Consider the following 20,526-nt stretch of genomic DNA (forward strand, 5'->3'; position numbering starts at 1 on the left):
CTGGTTTCCTTTCAGAGCAGAACAGTGTCCCATCTTCACCATCATTCTCTGCTCCAAGGTGTCCCCTTGACCCACAGGTCCCCCAGCCCTAGCCCCAGCCCCAGGCTTGGCACACGCTGGCATTCCCAGACTTTTGAGAAGAGGGTGAGAGAGAGCAGGAAGCTCACCAGAGACAGGCTATACAGAGTGTAAAGTATGTTCATATAAGGCTTTGGTACAGCACCGATTTAATGTTCTTATAGTTTGATTTCTAAATTGTCTCTTAGAAGAAAAAAAAAAAAAGCTTACTGAAAAAATAGTGTTTTTATTTACTTTTGAGTTACATACCTGAAGTTCAAAAAGTAAGCCTCTAGTTGCCATTCAAATTCACACTTAAAGGTGTTCTGTGTGCAGCTGTACAATTTGTTGGTTTGTCTTTAATAATTAACCAAAGTCAGCCAACCAATACCATGAAGTCAGCTGCCCATGATAACTGACTTTAAGCAGTCCATACATAAAGAAAAGGGAGAGAACACAAAAGCCACCCCCATGTCTCCCACCCCCAACCCCTAGGGGGGAAAAAAAAATCAAATAGAAGACAAAATACAGCAAGATTTAAGGAACCAGTGGGACGAAGGAGGTTCAGGCCAGCTGGCCTCTTCAAGAACAGCACCATAAAGCACCCTAGCGCAGTTATGTGGTAATACTTGACATTCAAGAATGGAAACGAGGTTTGAATGGTCTTCACAAGAAGATCTGGCATGGGTGGGGAGCAACTCCCAAAGAAAGCTGAATAAGGGGAAGAAAGAGGTTGAAATGAGAGCAAGAACTGCCATGATGAAACTGATAGTCACATCCAGGTTCCTCAGAAAAGGACTCATAGAAGAGCCTGCCAGGCATCTGGAGGTATGGAGTTTTTAAGAGGTCTTGGGGAGGGGGCATTGGGAGCCCCTCCCCGCCCGCACTGCGTAGCCACCCCCACCCTCTGTGTGTCCACAGGCCACCGGGTGAAATGGGCAGAAGAAATTCATACAAAATTGCCTCCAGGTATGTGATGGAAGAAGTCTACTCAGGATGACAGAATCTGTCCTGGTAGAAGAGAAAAAGCTGAAGGTGAAGAGATCCAAGCATCCCTGGCATGAAGCAGGATGTGGTCCCTGCGAGTCAATGGTTGTGGAAAAGGAGCAACGGGGGAAAGCGCATGCCATCCGTGCTGCCCTTGGTCTCTGGCCCCACAGATGGTAGTGTGGAAATGAAATCTGAATGAGATGTCAAAAGATCTTTTGAGATTGATGTATCCGACTTGGTACATGAGGCTTTAAACTGCTATTCTTCCCTAAACCACCCATTCCACCTAAAGTTCCAGCAGTTGAGATCATTCCATAAAGCATTCCCTCCCAGTCCCTGGGTACTGCAGTGTGGTTTACTAAACAACAGGAGAGACCCCCACCGTCCAGTATCGTGGCCAATCCCTTAAGGACAAGAGGAGTTCTGTGCAGGCTCTCCTGTTTCCCCACCTCCCACTTTTTATATTTATATTGCCCAAAGTGGGGCAAAATGGACATCTACAGCTAAGGAGAGTGGAAGGGCCTACCAACAAGCCAAAGAGCAATAGATAAACCCCTCTTCCCCAAGCTCCTGGTTGATGATAAAGAGGGAAAGGATATGACCCACCCAGATCCCTGGGTGAAAAATTCCCAGTGACTGAGTCTACTCCAAACTCTTGTTCCATCTAGCAGACAGAGGTAGCAAAAGTAAAACAACTCCACAGGTTCTGCCACCAGCTACCAAAAGGGAAAAGCAAATCCCTTCTACCTTCAAAATCCCTTCTACCACAGGGGACCAAGGAGCATGGTGCAAGCTTATGTTGGGCTTAGAGCTTAGAACAGCTCATGTTCCCAACAGGGGCTATGGGCCTCGCAGGCCTAATCAGAGCACCCATCCCATCAACCTGTCCCATTCCATTAACTGAGAGGTTCAAAGATAGGAAATCTTGCTTACTCCCTATATAATCAGATCTCAAACCATTTTGCTTCCTGTGCCTTTGTAAAAGGCTGGTTCTTCAGAGAAACTGGAGATCTACATTAAGTTATCTATCCTTCCCCCCTTCAGTGTCTATCTTCTCACCATCTTTCTGAGGGCTTATGGCCAGGATCATGAAAAGGGTAGAAGAAAGCATTACATCCCCTCCAAGCTCCAAAATTCCAAAGTAAGGGCTATGTCCCCTGTCTTCACTTTTCCTTCCCTAAATGAAGAGTCAACTAAAGGTTAAAGAATGAAATGGGAATGTGGTCAACAACTTTTGACCTTGTATACTTTGATGCTGCTGAGGATTCTTAAGGATCAAGCCTTGAGTATAATGTGGGAAGAAGTAGAGTTTTAGAGCAACTGTAGATCTACTGAGGGTACTAAATATCTAAGAGGCCTGGGATGCTAAAGTGATTTATTTTGCTGGTTGCATGAGTACCATAAATGGGACAGGGTTTATGGACAAAGAAAGGATGATCACTTTAAGAGAAACAACAAACAAACAAACAAAAGCCAATAATGGAAAGCCCTCTTTGTGTGGAGGCTTGGGTAGGTTAGAAGGGGTTAGGTTGTGAGCTGGGAAGGGACATAGAATGTGCTGCTTTGTCTCTTGCCCAACCTCCCTGAAAAAATCTTACTAAGAAACACCTGGCTATATCCTCCTTTGGCCTCCTGGAAGACTGCAGAAAAAGTTAGTGAAGGATGGACACACAGCCAATTGGACTCATATTAAAGCCCTTCCTGTACTACATGGACAAAGCCCATTTTCCATCAGTATCCTTGGAAAATCAGAAGTGTTTTCAGCAAGTTATCCTGGGGCCTCTAGGATAGTGCCTGAGAGAATGTCAGAGCCCTATAAGGTCTACACGGGGGTAGGGGGGGCAGTCAGGCCAGAAGTCAGAGTCCAGTTCCATCCTAATCTACTCTTCCCTTAAAACCCCCAAAAGATAAAGAGAGCCCCTTCCAGTGGCTGAAGCATCTGAGTCTGTCTAATGATCAGACTCCCTAAGACAAAAGCTCTTGGGTAACATGACACTTTGGTTGGGAAGGAGGAGTTAGTATTGCCTTTTGTAGCTGATGAGCAGGATGAGAGCAGAGAGATTGCAGCCACAAGTCTCTCCCAGGCTGCCTGTACCATCTGGCCCTTTACCAGCTTCAAAGACATTACTCTGAGCTCTTGGTAAGTCGGAAGATAAAGCTAGCATCCAAGAGACAACTGTTGACTCTGCGAGGTGCCCAGCCCTTGCAGCATGTGAGGTCTTGAATTCTCAAAGAGGTATTCTTCAGGCCACACAGAGTTTCTTCCTCCAATACAAGTGAGCTCCCACTCTCTGGAATCTCCAATTCTGGGCCAAATTCTCCCAGTATATTGTTGGGTTCTGTTGGTTCCAGGCCAGGTGGCAGGAGGTTCTACACAGCCTCATCCTTCCCATCGTGCCCACCATTCTCTCACACCTCATCTTCCACTCAGTATCCCAGGATCGGACCATCCCATTTCCAACAACACCTCATTTTCCAATTAAAATAATAACTGTAAAAAGCATATACGATATATCTATATTAGATATCACATTCACAAGGGTTCCAAGAATCTGCAGCAAAAATGACCAGGGTATTCTTCTCCATGTCTGAGCCTTTGCAGGCAGCCTGGCCCAGCTCTCTCAAGATGCTGCTGTCTCACAGCCACACCCTCCAGGAGTGTTCTGAGTCAGGGTCCTACAACCAGGACAAGTACTTCTGTAGGCCCACAGGTAATCCTAACCTTCTCCTTTCTAATGCTGCTAAGAAAGATTCCTTCAGAGGAACTGGGTGCCAACCCTCAGCAATAAGAGGATAGATTCACAGTCTTCAACTCTCCATACTCACTGTAGTAAGCACCTGTGCCAATGTGCTCAAGCCCCAGTGTCCTAACTAGTGACAAGAGATACTGGACCTGTGTTCCTTGCGGCTATCAGATCCAGCAGCTTCCCACAACCTTCAGCTCACTTGTCCTTTCTGCAAGTGTATTATTTGTTTTGCTATTTTTTAAAAATTTCATATACACACATTTCTATCAGAAAGACCCAAGCAGCTCTGAAGAGAGAGTATCTCAGAGGAAGAAAGGCATGGAGAAAGGACGGGGGAGGTGGGGACATCAAGGCATGAGCTAGTATTCTAGACCACCTGCGGAAGGCAGTCCTGCTCAAAACATCTCTAAGCACAGGTACAAAAATAAAGCAAACTATGACTTCATATAGATATATAGATATATAGATAAGCTAGCTAGATAGACTTTATATAGGTTTTCTGTATATTTATATATGTGCACCAAGGGCGTGAGCCCCACTCCTCCTGCCTAGCTTGAGTCTCCTGTCCTCCCACTTCCCACTCCCCAGATGCCCCGTTTGCCTGAAGCCTCCCACTCTTGACGACTGCATCTGATCCTTGCACCCACCCACCCTTACATAAGTTCCCCTCTCTCCTTAAAATAGAACAAATTATATGTACTTATATAATTTTATATACAATCTCCATAAAAAATACACTAAAGATGGTATACTCCTAATTTCACCCTCCTACCTAAACAGAAGTTGCCTATCAAAGAGTCAACCAGAAAGAGGGTTGTCTAGGCCTGCCTGATGCTACTCAGGCAAATTAGTGTGTCCTTATAAACCCTACACACACACACACACACACACACACACACACACACAAACACCCCAAACCACAAACACACCCCATACCAACACACAACAAACGTGCCAGACACAAACACCCACATTCCACAAACACACATACCACACTCTGACATACACATACCACAAACACGCCAAACAAAAACACCCACATCGCACCACAACACACGTGCCCCCAAACACCACATACACACCATAACCACTCACATCCACACACTACATACTCTCACACCCCACACATTCACACACGCAGGCAAACCGGACACCCTCACACCCACACAGCGCACACATTCTCACTTCCTGAGCCCAGGAAAGGAACACAGACTAGACAGCTGGCTGGGACTGGAGGCCGGGGACATGACCTGGCAACTTTAGAGGGGCATGTGAGACAGCCCCATTTCTCTGACCAGCTAGGACGCTGTCTACTCATGACAGACCTCTGATGGTTCACGTAGGCAAGAGAGATATTCATTGACAGAATGAAAATTGCCTTCCAAGGGTTGCAGGATGACCATGAGGAGGTTTATTCCTCTCCATCACAGATGAGATTTCTAGATGACCGAAGCCAAAAGGAAGCAAAAAGCCTCTAAGTCCTCATCACCCATGAGGGGGGTCAGCATTTGCCCCTTCCACTACTATGGAAAAACCCCACACATCACCCAAAAGCATGCTCACAGTATTTCTAAGGCTGAAAAATGTAAGTCCCCTATCCCAGCCCCACCCGACTCCCCTCCCAGATTCCCTGCCCCACCCAACCATCTCCCCATCATAAACCATGCACAAGTTCAAGATCCCTGGAGCCATAAAGAAGTGGGGTAAGAAAGGAAAGGCCTAACTGGTGTGTATATGGAGTGGAGGTGGAGAGCTTGCCCTAGTTCCTAAAATAAACCCAGGAAATCCAGTGCCAGGGAGAGGTGGGGATGGTAGAGCACATTTCGAGACTAAAAGGAAGAGGCCCAGACAGACATTCACGTTCCTGTCTAGGGAGACAGGAAAGGCAAATAGCCAAGGTACCAGGGACAGGGACTGAGAATCCGTACCCGATTCTCCCCAATCTGGCTCTCCCAGCCAGGAGTCCAGAGCTAGCAATCACTTCTTCAGCCCTCTTCAGAAACCCCAGCTACTAGTATAGACCCATCACAGAAAAGAATACCTAAGTGATTTCAATTGCTGGTTGTTGTTCTACCAACGTGTTTATTAATCAAGATATTGCAATTTTTCCTTTTATAAGGTATGACAAGCTATTAATGATATTTGTACTAATGCCTAATTTTTCTTTAACCTACCCAGAAATCTTTGGGGTAAGGAGGGTCTTTAATTCAGACCCAATCTATTGGAAATTATTTGATCAGCTTAAAACAAGGTTATGAAAATACTTCTACCCTCTCAGCAACCCAAAACACCGAGCACATGGTGAGGATATTTGTTCATGAAAGACTTATTTGAAAGTATAGACAGGGGGCCCAGAAATAAAGCACTGGGCCAGTTTGGATTTACAACCAGTTGGAAGGAGGGGTGGTAATGGGTCCCCTCCCTAACCCAGCATCAAGCTGGTAGGAAGGCTAAAGTCCCACCTGGGCTTGATTTTTATGGACTTCTTCTAAAGAAGAGATTTTTAATTCTGCCTCTCGATCTGAAAAGAGGCAGGGTTGGAGACATCAAAAAGGACAGTGGAACAGCTGGTCTAACTTTAGGGAGAAACTCGTTTGTCCTTCTGTGTCAATCAGACTGTGGCCATACCCTGTCAAAGGAGGAGAAAGTGAGAATCAAACCTCTAGGTATAAAGCCACCGTGTGGCTTCATGGTCTGAAGGCAGTCTCTGTGCCTCAAGAAGAAAAGGTGACAAATAAAAAAGCAAACCCCAGTCCTTCCTCTCCATCACCAGCAACATCTTACGAGCAGTTTAAGATCATGGGAGACAGGGAAAAGGCCATCTGCCACTTCCACTTATGAAAACAAACTAATGAAGCTTATGAGAATGAGTCCTGCTTCTCTAACGACACAGAGGGGGCAATACGATGGGGATCTCAAGACAAGTCTAGCTTTGGGCCTGAGGAACTCTTAAAAACAAACACATGAAGCTGAAAGACATCACAGAGAATATGACCATGTTTGGTTTGGGCACTTAGTGTTATAGGCTAATTCTAGAGGAAGCAAGGAAGTCCGGCTAAGCAGCAAGACCTCTTACAAGATCCAGTCTGGGCCTATGTGCCAAGACACCTTACTCTCTTTTTAATGACTATATCACCCTCCCACACCTGTCCCCCCAAATGACCTTCACTGCTACTACTCTCCAGCCTGCCCCACCCCAGACAACTGCTCCTCTTTCTTTTCTTGGGTTGACCCCCCCCCCCCCCCGCGACTTGTACACTGCACCCTTAGGGGTAACTAAGTTATCACATGCCCCATAGAGAAAGGTAAGGCTTAATGTCCCTCCGCTTTGGCCTGTCATATCTCAGAATCCCCACCTTCTTTCTACTTTGCGATTGACCTAGCTCTATATTCCCTTTCCAGCCTTACAGACACTATGTCAAAGAATCTGACCTCCTTTCTGTGCTCCAACTCTCTCCCTTTCTTGAAGTACCCCACCCGATCAATTCCCTTATTCAGTTTAGGTCTGGACCTTCTCCCCAAAGCAACAAGTGCAGCCCTATAGGGCTCCAGCCCTCCGGCCTGCCAGAGCCTGTCTCCCTTTATTTTGGAGAAGATATGAAGGCAGAGCTTGCCCAAAAGGGCTGGTGAAAATGCACACTCTTCCCCAGGGGGAGCAGTGGGGATGCACTCAGGGGAGCTGCCTTTCACTCCTACCCATCTCTCCCCTTTGACTCCTTCCTACTGCTCCCTGGAAATCCCTGTGATGGCGCCCAAAGCTTTACATGCAAGCAAAGCAAGCCCAAGATTAACCATTAGCTTCTCTTTTCTTATATTTCTATGTAGTAATAAAATGTACTTTATGTACAATTCTCCCCCAGCCCACCCCAACCCCCCAGAAGGCTTTTCTAACAAAACTGGAAGAAACAGCTACAGCCACGCATCCCTTGGCCCTGGATTCTAATCCCGGCAAGTGGCAAAGTCACCCTGATGCTTTGTGAAGTCTGTTTCTCCCTTGAAGCTATTGTTTTGTCAACTCAGCAAAAAAAGCCAACCAAACAACAACAACAAAAAAAAAAACTCAAGATTTTTTTTTTTTTTTTTAAAAAGCTTGTCAGAAAATTCCACATCTGAACCCTACCCAGTTTCCTCTGTGTAAAAGACATAGGAAAACAACTGGAATCAGTACAACCCTAAATATTTTCAATCCCAAATCAAAATAAAGACAGAGAGCATTGAAAAATATTAAATAATTACTCACCCCAATCCACCCCTGTTTGAGATGCCCCTAAGAGCATGATCATTGGACACAGGCTCTTCAAAGTGGGGCACAGACCCCACCAGGCCTGTGGGATGAAGCACCCTTCCTTCCTTCCTATAGAGAAAGTAGAATCTCCAAAGATCTCTCATACCACCCCCCACCCCATCTCTCAAGGAAAGAAGCTAGGGAGGCAGGTGGGGAGACACAGTGTGGGGCTCACCAGCACATGCTGAACTTGGTCACAAATGATGATCCACACACACGACCCCACGCAAGCCATGAAACCCACTCAGTGTGGTCAGCCAGCAATCAAGAAACAGGATTCGCCTTCTCCTTATGGCTCATTTATTCCCCAAGCAATTGCAGTCTCAGACCCTCCTACATGCTTTCAGCTTCAGGCTCCTTCAAGAATCATGTACCCTTGTCCCAATCTGCAAATCACTTAACCCTGAAACAGTCACAGTTTCTAGTCAGGGTGCAGAATGAAGGGGCAGGCAAAAGTCTGAGTCACAGGAGTAGGTTCTTATCCGAGCTGCTTCTACAGCAAAGGTACCAGACCATAAAAGACGAAGTCTGGAAGACATTTGATGGCCCACAGAGTGGAGCACAAAAGTCATAGGAAGCTCACGAGTGCACATGGCAATTGTTCAAGGGCAGAGTACAAAGGACATTTGGTCCCTAGAAATGGCTACACCCCCATCACACAAAGATGCACAACCACACCCTCACATATGTGCACACACCCAGCATGGGAGTGTGTACCTACGACCTTTACCCTCCATCACACAGACAGAGGGGACTATATTCTGCCAATTTCCACTGCAGCTCTTCAAGGAAGGACTGAAATAGCTCCCAGGGGTGCAGGAAGGCTGCCAGCCTTCAAGGACACTGTCACAAGGAGGCCGTCTTGGGAGGAGAAGTGAGTGTGAGGCCACTGAGAGATACGTTTGTTGTGTGTCCTTTGCCTAGCATTGGGGATGCCCCAGCACAACTGCAACTGGGTGGCCAGCAAAAAACCCAGCTCCCACTATTTGGTCTGATGTGCTGAGGTAAGGGGCACTGCCAGAGGAAGAAGAGAAGACAGGAGTCAGCACCTTTGTTAGTCCTGGAGATAGCTTGCTGGTGGGCCCCCTGGGAAAGCACAGCCACAGTCTGAGGCACCTCAGCCCAAAGACTGGCTCTCAGCCTTGTAGGATATCCAAGAGAGGCAAAGCCTTCCACCTCATCTTCCCCTCTTCTTTGCTAAGCTCAGGACCTGGAACTCCTAGTGCATGGGGATCAGAAGATTGGCCCAACTCACCCTGAAGTCCTACAGCTCTGGCATCCCACATTCACATTTCAGCCAGGATCCACCCTGGTCAGCAAGCCACACACCAAGAAAGGCTACAGACTGAGCCAGTGTGAGACCCGTGTCCATTCCCCACACGCCCTAGGAGAGGTACTCAGCGTGTCACCCATCGGGCACGGTAGCAGAGGTAGTGCTTCCTTGGAAAAGCAGACGGAGTTGCCCAACCTCTGCTTTCCCGTTTCGCTGGAGCTGCTGCCCAGTGGTAAAGTCAGGGGTTTTAGATGCCCAGAGAATGGCGTTAGCCAGAAGGTCCAGGATCCACCCCAAGGGCGCAGGCCCAGCCCAGAAGAGTAGAGCAATCAGCAAGATGAGGGCCAGAAACTGCCCCCTCCCTCCTCCATCACAATGACTCATCGCCCTCAGAAATGAACTCTGGTTGTGTGACATGTGACAGAACGGTCCCCCCTCGCTAGGCGAGAGAAAGGAAGCACCAGGGCTGGTGTGGCAGAGAAGAATCCACTCCCCTAAGATGGAAGCTCCCATTAAGGAGCAGCTCCCCAGCTCTCAGAGCCTCCCCCTGCCAAGGTCATCGGAGCTAAGCCACTAGCAACTGCAGTGAGACCAGCAGAAGCCTCCTGGGCTTTGACCTGGCCAACATCCAAGCAGACAACAGGGGAGAGGCAGATGTCCCCAAACCCACCAAGACAACAGCACCAAGAAGGAAATACTTCAAGGAACCTGATAGCCACCTTTATTCCCAGGCAGCCAGGAGGCAGGCTCCAACAGAAGAAGAGGGGAAAGAGCAGACACACCCCCATATATCTTCAGGACCTTCTGCCCTGCTCTTGAGCAGCACCATTATCTCATTGGGAGAGAGAGATCCATCTTCAGTCACTGTAGGACAGCCTCACAGAAGCTTCTGGGTGCTAAGAGCTTGAACTAGGACAAGATTTTGGCAGAAAGAAGGATCAGAGCCCAGGCCCCTACCTACCACCCCTTCCACCTTCACCCTCCGCCTCAGCCAGCTCCATGTAAATAAACCTCGAGGGAATGAGGGGTGCCAGGGGACCCCCAGAACCCAGAAGCCTGAGGCACCCTTGCTTCATTCAATCCCATCCTGTTGGAGCTTGGGTCCACGGGTTGGAGGAAGGCCCAGGGCAAGGAAGAGTCTGCAGGCGGCACGTGCAGAGATGGAAAGGAGCCGCAGGCGGGCTCCCCACAAGTGGCAATTAATCAATCTGGGGAATTAGCTCCCACAAAAAGAAAGGAGGAATCCAATCAGCGCCTTTGGAACAGCACTCCAGAGGGTGCCGAGCCAGAGGCAGGATATAAATAGAGCCGCGGCAGCCTGGCGCTCCACACAGATGGCTCCAGAACAGGAGCCGGCCCTTGGGCCACAGGGCCCCCGGCCCCAGCTGGACCAAGAGGGCCTGACAGATGAGCGTGCGTTTGTGCAGGACCTGCCTCTTGGCCCTCCTGCTAAGCAGCTTCTACTTCTGTAGCAGGAGCCAACCCGTGGAAGAAAGAAAGACACCAGTCTGCCCTTTGCTGGCCACCCTCTCTTCACCTAGGAACCAAGAAGTAAGGGCTTGCATTTAGTTCTGTGGTAACTTATTACCTCCCCCCCAGAGCAGGCAGCTGGCCATCATGGGAAGCCCCATTTCTGCTCTGGAAGGGAGAAGGTAGAGAGATGAACGGTGAGTTCAGCGGAGAAGGCATGAATCCTGTTTCAGGAGGAATGACACCCTGGACAGACATCAGGACGCCCAGCCGGCTCTCTGCCGATCCTCCTTACAAACCACACAAGTCTGCTGCCCTCCTCTTCCTTCCTTCACTGACCACAGAAATAAACAGCACTTTGCTTCAATGTACATATATATACATAGAGAAACCCACAAACTACATACAGATGCATTTGTATCTATATCTATATATATGTAGAATTGGAAGATGGGGTGGGCCGTCCAGCCCTCTTCCAGGACTTGAAAAAACTGAAACAGAAGCAGAGAGCAGTAAAAGCCATTGCTTTCCCCTTCTTCACTTCCAAAGGTATTTGAAGAGGAGAGAAAAATCAAGCCAGTGAAGAGGGGAGAGGCGGGAAGGAGGCTGATCTCTCCCTGTCCCCAGTTCACTTCCTGATCTCTACCTACAGGTCTGCCCCTGGCCCGCTGTCCCCAAAGTGAGACCAGCTGGCCAGGATTTGGAGGAGGCTGCACTCTCGCTGGAGAGAGGATGAGCAGAACAAAGGTCGGAGCAGCCCCCCAGACTACCCCTCAGCTGGCACACCGTCATCCTCCCTCCCCCGCCCCTCAGCCCAGCGTGACCACCCTAGGACAACTTAGAGTTGTGTCGCGTCACAGCAAGGTGGCGTGGCCAGGGTCATCATGATCCACACTGTTAAGAATCGCTGTCTGGTCTTCTGGAAGCTGGCGGTGGCACAGGTCTGAGAGGCGGGCGAAGGGGTCAGGCCGGGAATGTCTCTTCTTCTTTCGGAGGCAGACGGCTTCATCGGGCCACAGAACCTGGGAATCTGGAAGCTGCTGAGCCTGGGAGGCAGAACCGTCTAGGGAGAAGGGAACAGGTGAACCAAACAAACAGGAAAAAAATCAAGTGGGTGAAAAGGAAGGTGGTCCCCCTCACACGCTCACCATTTTCATCTGCTGAGACATATATCCTGGCTCTCCAGTATGAGAATAAGAATCACCAAGTGCAACAGGGCCCAGGAGCCTGGTGGCCAAAGGGCCTCCTGTTCTAGAATCATCTGTGCTGAGAACCAATGACCTGAGTCTGCTCCCCTGGTCGTTCCGAGGGTCAAGAAAGCAGGAAGGGTCTAGTCCATCAGCATTTCTTTTTTATCTTTTATTTAATATTAAATACTTTTATTTAAATCTGTTATCTAGTATTTCTAGTATTTAAATTGTTATTAGAGTAATATCTGTTTATTTTTTAGTGCCTCCTGGGAACCAAGCATCATTCTAGGTTTGAGGATCCGGGCTTCGAAGAGTGGGTTGGAACTCAATACACTTTCTTCACCCCCTTGTCCCCCAGCAGTGACAGACTTTACCCAAGATTTCCATCCTTGCAACAGAGCCAGGTGTGGCCCTTCCTAGACTCCCTGGGCCCCTCTTCTATCGCATGGCTCTTCTGCAGATACAGCAGTTAAGTGCTGGGTGTCTAGAAAACTATAGTGCGGAGTAAGAAGGAAGAGACAAACATTAAGGACTTAAAAAATACAGAAATGAAATTTCCAGATACTGAAAGACCTACAGAGAAAGAGGCAAACAGGGCCACGTGAGGACAAAGGACTACAGCACAGTTCTAGTCTCAGAAGAGGAGTAGAGTCTCGAATGACAAGCCTTCCAAAGCTCTGAGGGAGAAGGGTTCCCAGCAGAAGGAGGGGCAAAGGTGAAACCCACGGCTTCAGAGCGAATGTGTTATACTTGAGGGACCGAAGGAAGGCTATCATAGCTGAAGCAGAGCGCGCAGAGGTCAGTGAGGCAGGGAAGACGAAAAAGGGTATCGTAAGGAGTTTGAAATCTGCTCTGGTTGCAGTGGGAAGCTTCTGGAAGGTTTTCATCAGATGCGTGTGTGTGTGTGTGAGAGAGAGAGTGTGCACACTGCCATGACTGAAAGAGGATGCTGTTACATCTTATAAGATCACTTCGGTTGCTGAGTGTAGAACATACTGTCGGAGGAGCAAAGGATGAAGCAGGACAGCCTGGAGGCGAGTGCAAGTGTCAGGGTGCGAAGGGCAGTAACTCAGAGTTCAGTTTCAGCCATCGAGGTGGAAAACAGTGGTCAAATTTAGGATCTGCTATCAGAGTTGGGAGCATAGACCTTACCAAATGGATTGGACGGGATGTGTGAGAGCAAGAGAAGGAGCAAGGCTCACTCCCCCAGCAGCGAGGTCGGGAGTGGTGATCTTTAAGAAGCTGAGAAGAAGCGAGGAGAGACAGATTTGAAGAGGATGATCAATAACTCTATTCTGGACATTGCAGAGGCTTGTAAAACATCTAAGTGCATGTTCAGCAGGCAACTGGAAATATGAGATTTGAGCTCATGGAAGAGACCGGAGCTAAAAACAGACATTTGAGAGCCATCAACATATTACAGGGCACAGGATGGCGAGACAGAACAAGAGGGAGTACAGGCATCTGAGGTGGCTCTTTCTGTTAAAACAAAACAAAACGTAAATACATAGGTAGGTAGGTACATGGCTCTTCAAATGCAATGGGCTTAAGGGGGCTGAACATTCAGCTTTAGGCTCCAATTTCTCACCCAAGCCCTAAAAAAATCATTTTCCTCTTTTCTGCCTCAGTATTCCCATCTATAAACAAATAGGATAAAAGCACCACCCAAAGGCTAAGTGAGAAACAAGTGCTCACTTCTTCCGAAGATTCCGGGGGACTCTGAGGACCTCTTTTCCATAACCCAGTCCCTAAAGAAAGTTACTCTCCACTAATTAAAGATCTGCAAGGAAACGGTTCAGCTGCCTTTTTTTTTTTTTTTTGACACCTTGTGACAAGATTCCTAAAACCATTGATTAAAAGAAAAAAAGAGCACATAATAAATACTAAAGAATGTTCTAAGTGTAAAAAAGGGCTGAATTTTTTTTGCACTATCTTAGCAGCTACTGATCAATGCTGGATATAAACATCAGACATATTTCAATAGAAATGTCCTTTCTATGACAAGGAGATTTCATCCTATCTCTCTAAGAAAAGTTTGGTCATCCTGCAGAGGCTGCGTCATGCCATGATGTCCCCTAAGCACTGAGTAGGACCCCATAATTCCCACGTCCGACTAGAAGGTCTGAAATAATAGAGAAGAAATATATAAAGAAATAGAGATAGTTCCAAAAGATATATGGCAGAGTGGAAAAAATTAAGATACTACTTATGTTGTTTTAAAATGCGTTAAAAAAATACAATGTATTTTATCAAGGTGTATGCATGGAAAGTCTCTGAAAGCATGCATCCTGCCAAGAAGGACACTTCCCAGAAGGGAAGAAACAATCAGGAGGATGATCCGAGACTTTACCTTTCTAATTTTCACATGAAAATTATATTTATGTATTACTTGGTAATTAATATTAAAAAGAGACAATAACACAAGCTGGTGCATTTAATTCTAGAGAAAACCCGAAGACGGAATCCTGAACCAAACAATCTCACAATATCGGCGGAGAGGGGGGAAAGAGAGGATCCGCCATTTACCGGATCGTTTCTTTGACTTCGAAGAGCCCTTGGATGACTTTTTGGGCTTCTTTATCCGTTGGTATTTCAGAGCCTCCAGCCTCTCAGGTGCAGCAGCATTCCCGGGTGCAGGTGGATGTGTTCTGGAAGGGACAATTAGAGAGGCACAGGTCAGCTCCCAGAAAAGGGAGCTTCTGAAGAGGGGCTGGAAGAAAACCATACAGCTGACCCACAGGAGGACAGAGTCCCAGGCATCCACAGTGGTTCCTTGACACCTGCCTCTTGATTGCTCCTGGAAGGGAGAAAGGCCAGTAGAAAGCTCCAGCGGTGGGAGGCCTGCCTCAGATGGAAACCAATCTGCAGGGCAACCAGAAGACCTAAGAAAGGGAAAGAGAGACTTTAATCTTGAGTTTCATCACATGTCACTCAAACCAGGAGGAGGAAAGTCAGAGAAGAAAGCAGCTTCAGTGACCAAAGTTGTTCGAAAGCATCATAACAAAGACCTTTAAAAGAAATGTAAAAGGGCAGGTTAAAGCAGGAGGTGAGGAAACCTACCCCAGTGAACGGACTATCCTCCTTTGGAAAAGAGAAGGCCAGGGCCAAAGAGAAACCCCAGATCCAGTGAGACGGAGGGTACATAAAACCCAGCTTCACTGGGCTTCTTCCCTTGTGCCCACCAGAGTTAGGCAGAACCCCAGCAGCTAACAGCAACAAATATTTGTCATCTGCCCACATTTCAACAGTGGGAGTCACCCTGACACTCTCAGATGTCACCAGTCATGCACGAGAATAAAAGAAGGTAGGGGTAGATTATGACAGTTAGTGGCCCAATTTGGCAGCCTTGCAAAGCCCTTGCCTTCAGTAGCAAGTTCCCAGTGAATCTCTGCATTTTACGATTCAGTAGGGAAACGGGTTGGGAGAGACGCCACGTGTGTCGGTCTCTCCTCCTCCCTCAGCTGCGGGACGGATGCTGTCATGTGCCTGATGGATCAGCCATGAGATTAGAACCGAGCCCACAGTTCCGCTGGAGCCTGTGCAGCCCCTGTGACAAAGGAGACCAAAGGGAGCCGAGAGAATGGACTGTCTGTGACAACCGGTAGATACTGGAGAGACTTTTCCAAGAGTCATAAAAGAAAATCTAGAAGACAGGGATCAATGTCATTTCTTCTCAAAGTAAGCCAAACGTGGAGCACCAGGAATAAAGGCAGAGAGAGAGGAGTTGCTCTTTCTTTCCCACCACGGCTGGCCTTAGCATGCCATCAGGGGAGCAGAGACATTCTAGGGCCACAGTGCACAGAGGTGAATCACATTCTTCCTCAGTCCCTGCATCTCCCTCTCCCACCTCCATCACATTGGTTTTGGGTAAATCCTGATTAAAAGGAGGACAGCCAACCCTGGGAGGGGAAAAGAAGTGCCCAGTGGTGAGCAAGCAATCTGAAGCAGAACAACAAATGACAGAGGATGGGAGGTCTGCAGCCCCAACTCCCCAGTCCTCATCACACTCGTGGGGATAAAGGAGGAAAAAACTTACAGACTAATTGTTGATAAGCCTCTGGTCTCTGGGATTTCCTGCATTAACTGCCAATGAAGCAACCCCCATATTCTTTGATGGATGTCATCACTCCATAGCCTTTTAGTAAATAAAGTATCAAGAAGCTCCTCCAAATTTCAGGTCAGAGACAGCTTCTAGATTTTCCATATTACCCTGACAGCATGGAGCTCAGAGGCCCCACCTACACACACACACACACACACACAGGCAACACATGGTCTCAGAGAGAAATCCAACTCACCATGAGGTCTTCCACCCCCAAAGACCCAACCTGCAAATTCCCCGTCCCCTCCTCCTTCAGACTCTACCACAGAGATCCTACATAGCAGCAGTGGTGGCCTCAAGGGAATCTGGAAGGCGGGCAAAGGGTGGCGATGGCTAGGGTGTGAGGGAGCAGGACTCTGCAATGCTGGCAGGATGTCCTCACCCCCTTCTCATCCTTGACTAGGGCTTCAGCTACCTAAAAGGAAAATCAAAGGTATGAATCAGCCGTTCAGTTTACCTCTCTCCTGGCCCTGGCCAACCTCTTCAAAAGAACCACACAAGGTGAGCAACGCATGGTCCAAGGAGGCATCTGACAAGCAGGCAGCTCCAGGGAGCAGTGATTAAACCACATAACCCAGGGTACCCCATGAGGGCATGAGAGAAACTGGTTCAGAACACTCCTAGGGTTTTTCCAAGCCAGGTGAAACTTCCAAGAATACTACTACTAAAATTAACATATCATTACATTTATCATTTCTATCACATAGCATTTATTTACCACTTACCATGCCCAGCACTGGTCTATGTTCTCTATAATAGTTTGCATTCATCCTTACAATACCCCTAAGAGGTAAACACTAGACTGATCCTGTTTCTCAGAGGGAGAAAATGAATGCGGAGGGTTAAGCAGCTTGTCTACTTAATCCAGTTAAAATGCAACAGAGACAGGACTCTCAACATCAGGCTAAACTGCTCTTCCAACTTCCTCCTCAAGGAAAATGGTCCAGAGGCTCTCTAGAAGAAAACAGAGTTCCCACACTTCACCTGAGCGGTAGGTCACTCCGCCGTGCCGCAGTAGTCCCGGACATTCTCTGCTCCGGTGGCACGGCCAGAGTAAGACAGACCAGGGATGGGAAAACGCTGGCTGAAGTTATATCTTCAGGCGAAAATTCCCAAACAGTAATGATCCATGGAGGAGGAAAAGCCAATTTTCCCTTGTGAAACAGCCAAGCGCCAGCCCTTCCAGGACACCTGCTGTCCACCTGTTTTCACTTGGGCTCAGTGCTCAAACACAGAAACATGACAGAAGGCTCCTGGAGGCACCAAGACACTCCACCGATGCAGGAGAGAAAAATATAAAAGCAAATGTCTGGAAGGACAGGGTGGGTAAAGGGGCAAAAATGGATCTTTATTTTTAGCAAATGATACAGAAAAGACACGTGAAACAGGGCCCAACAGACTTTACCTGCAGCATGTTAAGCCCTTTGGAATCAAATTGCCTCTCTTTTCTAGGAAGGGTGACCATGTCCCCAGTCAATATCAAGCCCACGGGGACCTATCAGATAATAAAGCTTTTGATGCTGCTGTCTGTCAGACAGTGGAAAGCATGGGTTAAGCAACTTCATCCTATCCCTGGAATAAAGTTGGTAAGTGAATCTGAGGTTGACCAGCAGGTTACCCTGTTAGAAAAGCATCCAAACCTGGGCTCTCTAAGAAATGGAGGTCACTGTTCTCTTCCCAATCAAATTCAATTCTTCTAAAGTATACAGGAATCCAGCAAACTCTGGCGCTTTCCTCCTCCCAGGAAGTCAGAGTATGAGGCCTAATGGCCCAGAGATTTTTCTAGATCTTCCATGTCATATGGAGTTCCCCGTGAACCCCAGTTCTCTGTCCCAGCGATGCTTCTCTGCAGTTCAGAACTACCAAAAACTGCCTGGAATTTACTCTCTCTGTCTGTTTTCATAAAATCCATACAAGACCCAAATCACAACCATTTAGCCCAGGGCCTTGGCTGCTGAGCTCTCTGCTTACCTAGGATAGTGGAGAAAAAACACAGACAAAAAGGTTCAAAAAATAGGCAAACCACAGGTCAGAGAAGTCAGAATCCACTGGACAGTTCCTGCTCTTACTGGCCTAATTGCTGACCACTCCAACATTTGTCGGCTGTCCCCAGTCAGCAGGCAGAGGCAGTGATTTAAGGAGTGTTTTTCTCCTCTTCATAAATGCCTGACAGCAGACTCTGCTCACCTGACCTTAGACCATGGAGGGTGGATGAGGACATCCACTTGTATATAAGGCATGGCCGGGAAAAAGGTCTCCCCACTCTCCACTTATAAAACAGAGAGCCAGGATTGCAGAGGTCAGCTCCCACCCAGCAGTAATGACAGAGGGCAACCTTCTCCAGTGGGATCAGGGGACAAACCCAGTGTTTGGCCTCAGTGCTTGGGAGACTCTTGTTTCCAAATGGGAGCTCCTTCCTATGGTCCACCCAGTAAAATGGGGGCCCCATTCACCCTTCCAGACCCACCTGATTAGAGAGGCCAAGGTTGGCACTAACAGGAGAGGGGGCTTGAGGGGGGAGGTGAGAAGAGGGCTGCTCCTGGTATTGAGACAGGAAGCCGAGAAAACCACCGGCCTCCCAGCGGGCCCCAGAAAGGGCTGGTCCACGCAATACAACTCCCCACTCTGAGATGGGAGTTGGCAAGAGGAGAAAAAGGGGAGAGAGAAAGGAGGAGAGGCGGGAAGACCACTGCAGGTACAGGGGAGAAGGAACAGGAGAGAGACTGAAGGAAACAGGAACAGAGCAAGAACGAACGTAGACAAGACGTGTCACACCTTCTCCAAGCAAGACCAAGTGGAGACACATGCAAAGGAGCAGCATGAAGACAGCGTCTGAAGAGGAGCCTGACGCCTCCCAATGGCCCCAGCAGCTACTGCGCCCGGGGGAGGCTCTCAGCAAGCGGGAGTGAGCGGTGGCTCTTGCTGCCCAGCACCATCAAGGTCTAACTCCAGGGCTGCAGGGAGCACTTAATTCTCCTAGGCTGGGGATGCTGGCCAGGCCCCCAAGGAACCAATTCGCCCTCATCACTGCCCTTGGTTTCTGGATTTGCCACAGCAGGGAGAATATGATAGCTCAGCTCTCAGATCTGGTGCAGTGGGGAGGTTGTGCAGGGAGGGGTCAATGACTGGTGAGGGGAGTGGTGGTAACAACGGGGAATGGGGGTCCAGGCACTTTCCAGGAGTGGAGTAACAGCTGGTGCTGTAGCTATCACCTCTCTGGAGGTGAGAGAAGGGTCCTAACTGGGGTTCAGGGAGGGAGAGCAGGAAGATGTGGGATGGCCCAGTCATTGTCACTCTGGAGCATGCACCCAGGAGGCCAGAGGAGGCCCCTCAAGAAGGTAGGCCCATAACTCCTTCCTGACACCCTCCCTGCTCTCCAGTGCTAATGGCCGCAGTGTGGTACCCAACTAGCCTCAGACACAATCCCACGGCCTCCTGGCTGTTAATGAGTTTATAGCTGCAGATCTGAAGAAATGGCAAAGCAGTCCAATCCTTCTTCTGGGAGGCCACTTTTCTGACCGAAGCCTTACAGTCCTGAGTTAGGATAGTCAGCCTCCCTTGACATTTCTAGGTGTGCAAGGGATGCAGATGCTTCTCACCTAGAGAAGCCAGGAAGCCCTCCTGTTCCCACTCTGCTTGTTCCCAGAGGCACGGGCAATGGTGTCCATTGCAAAAAGAAGCATCTTAGTCACCAGAAAGACAGTCAGTCTCGGGTGACCCTAAGCCTCTTAAAGAGACTTGATAACCATCTAAACTGCCCAAGTTCCTGAGACCTCCACCTGGAAGAACACCAGAAGAGGACCAACCTCTGTGGAGAGCAGAGGAAAGAGCACAGTGCTTCACTGCTCAGCTTCCTCCTGCCACGGGGGAAGCCTGTCCTCTACCCCTGGGACTCTCCTCCCAAGACCCCAGAGCTGTGACCCAAGGAGATCAGGAGTGGCTACTACAGGGATCTTGAAAGCAATTTGGACCTGAGAGCGAGGTCCACATCTCAGTCCTGTAACAACCAAGAACAGGCTACCGAAGGCAAGGGACATGAGACATGGTGACAGTCCCCTGCCCTTGCCCTCACAGGACTACAGGTGACCTGGTCCTGAGGATGATCCAGCTGAGGGAAGGAGTTGCCAGTTGAGGGAAGGAGCTGGGCCACACCCCAACCGTGTGTTCCTTGAGATTAGAAAGATCTCAAGAAGGCTGTGAGGGACCAGCAACCCCAGAGGAAGATCTGAGTCTCTGGGGGACTAGCATGGAACTGGGGAGGGGTGGGGGGGCGCTGCCTGAGGTTGCTGGGAAACCAGGGCAAGCAGGGGTGGTTCTGGATCTAAGTGTGGCCTGATGTTTCCAGAGGTGCAGAGATGCAAAGCGGCTCTTAGGCATTCTAGCCCCTCAGGGTGCATGCAGGGTCCCAGAGG

At 48.6% G+C, this 20,526-nt stretch overlaps 1 protein-coding gene across 8 annotated transcripts in view; it reads right to left on the minus strand.

Moving 5' to 3' along the window:
* Positions 1 to 284: 284 nt before the first annotated feature.
* The window catches only part of IGSF9B (immunoglobulin superfamily member 9B), a 58,741-nt gene continuing 38,499 nt past the window's right edge, over positions 285 to 20,526 (minus strand). For 4 of the 8 annotated variants that reach the window (XM_082683292.1, XM_082683290.1, XM_082683287.1 and 1 more), the window contains 2 exons: positions 14,539 to 14,660; positions 285 to 11,885 (listed from right to left, as the gene is read on the minus strand). In XM_082683292.1, the coding sequence (XP_082539418.1) occupies positions 11,677 to 11,885; positions 14,539 to 14,660 (331 nt within the window). In that variant the 3' untranslated portion in view covers positions 285 to 11,676. Of the gene's footprint in view, positions 11,886 to 14,538; positions 14,661 to 14,796; positions 14,895 to 20,526 lie in introns of those variants that run through there. The other 4 variants (XR_014298814.1, XR_014298815.1, XM_082683289.1 and 1 more) reach the window with 2 other exon arrangements.

The sequence above is a fragment of the Mustela nivalis genome, assembly GCF_964662115.1.
Source record: "Mustela nivalis genome assembly, chromosome: 9".
In the NCBI taxonomy this organism is placed as follows: domain Eukaryota; kingdom Metazoa; phylum Chordata; class Mammalia; order Carnivora; family Mustelidae; genus Mustela; species Mustela nivalis.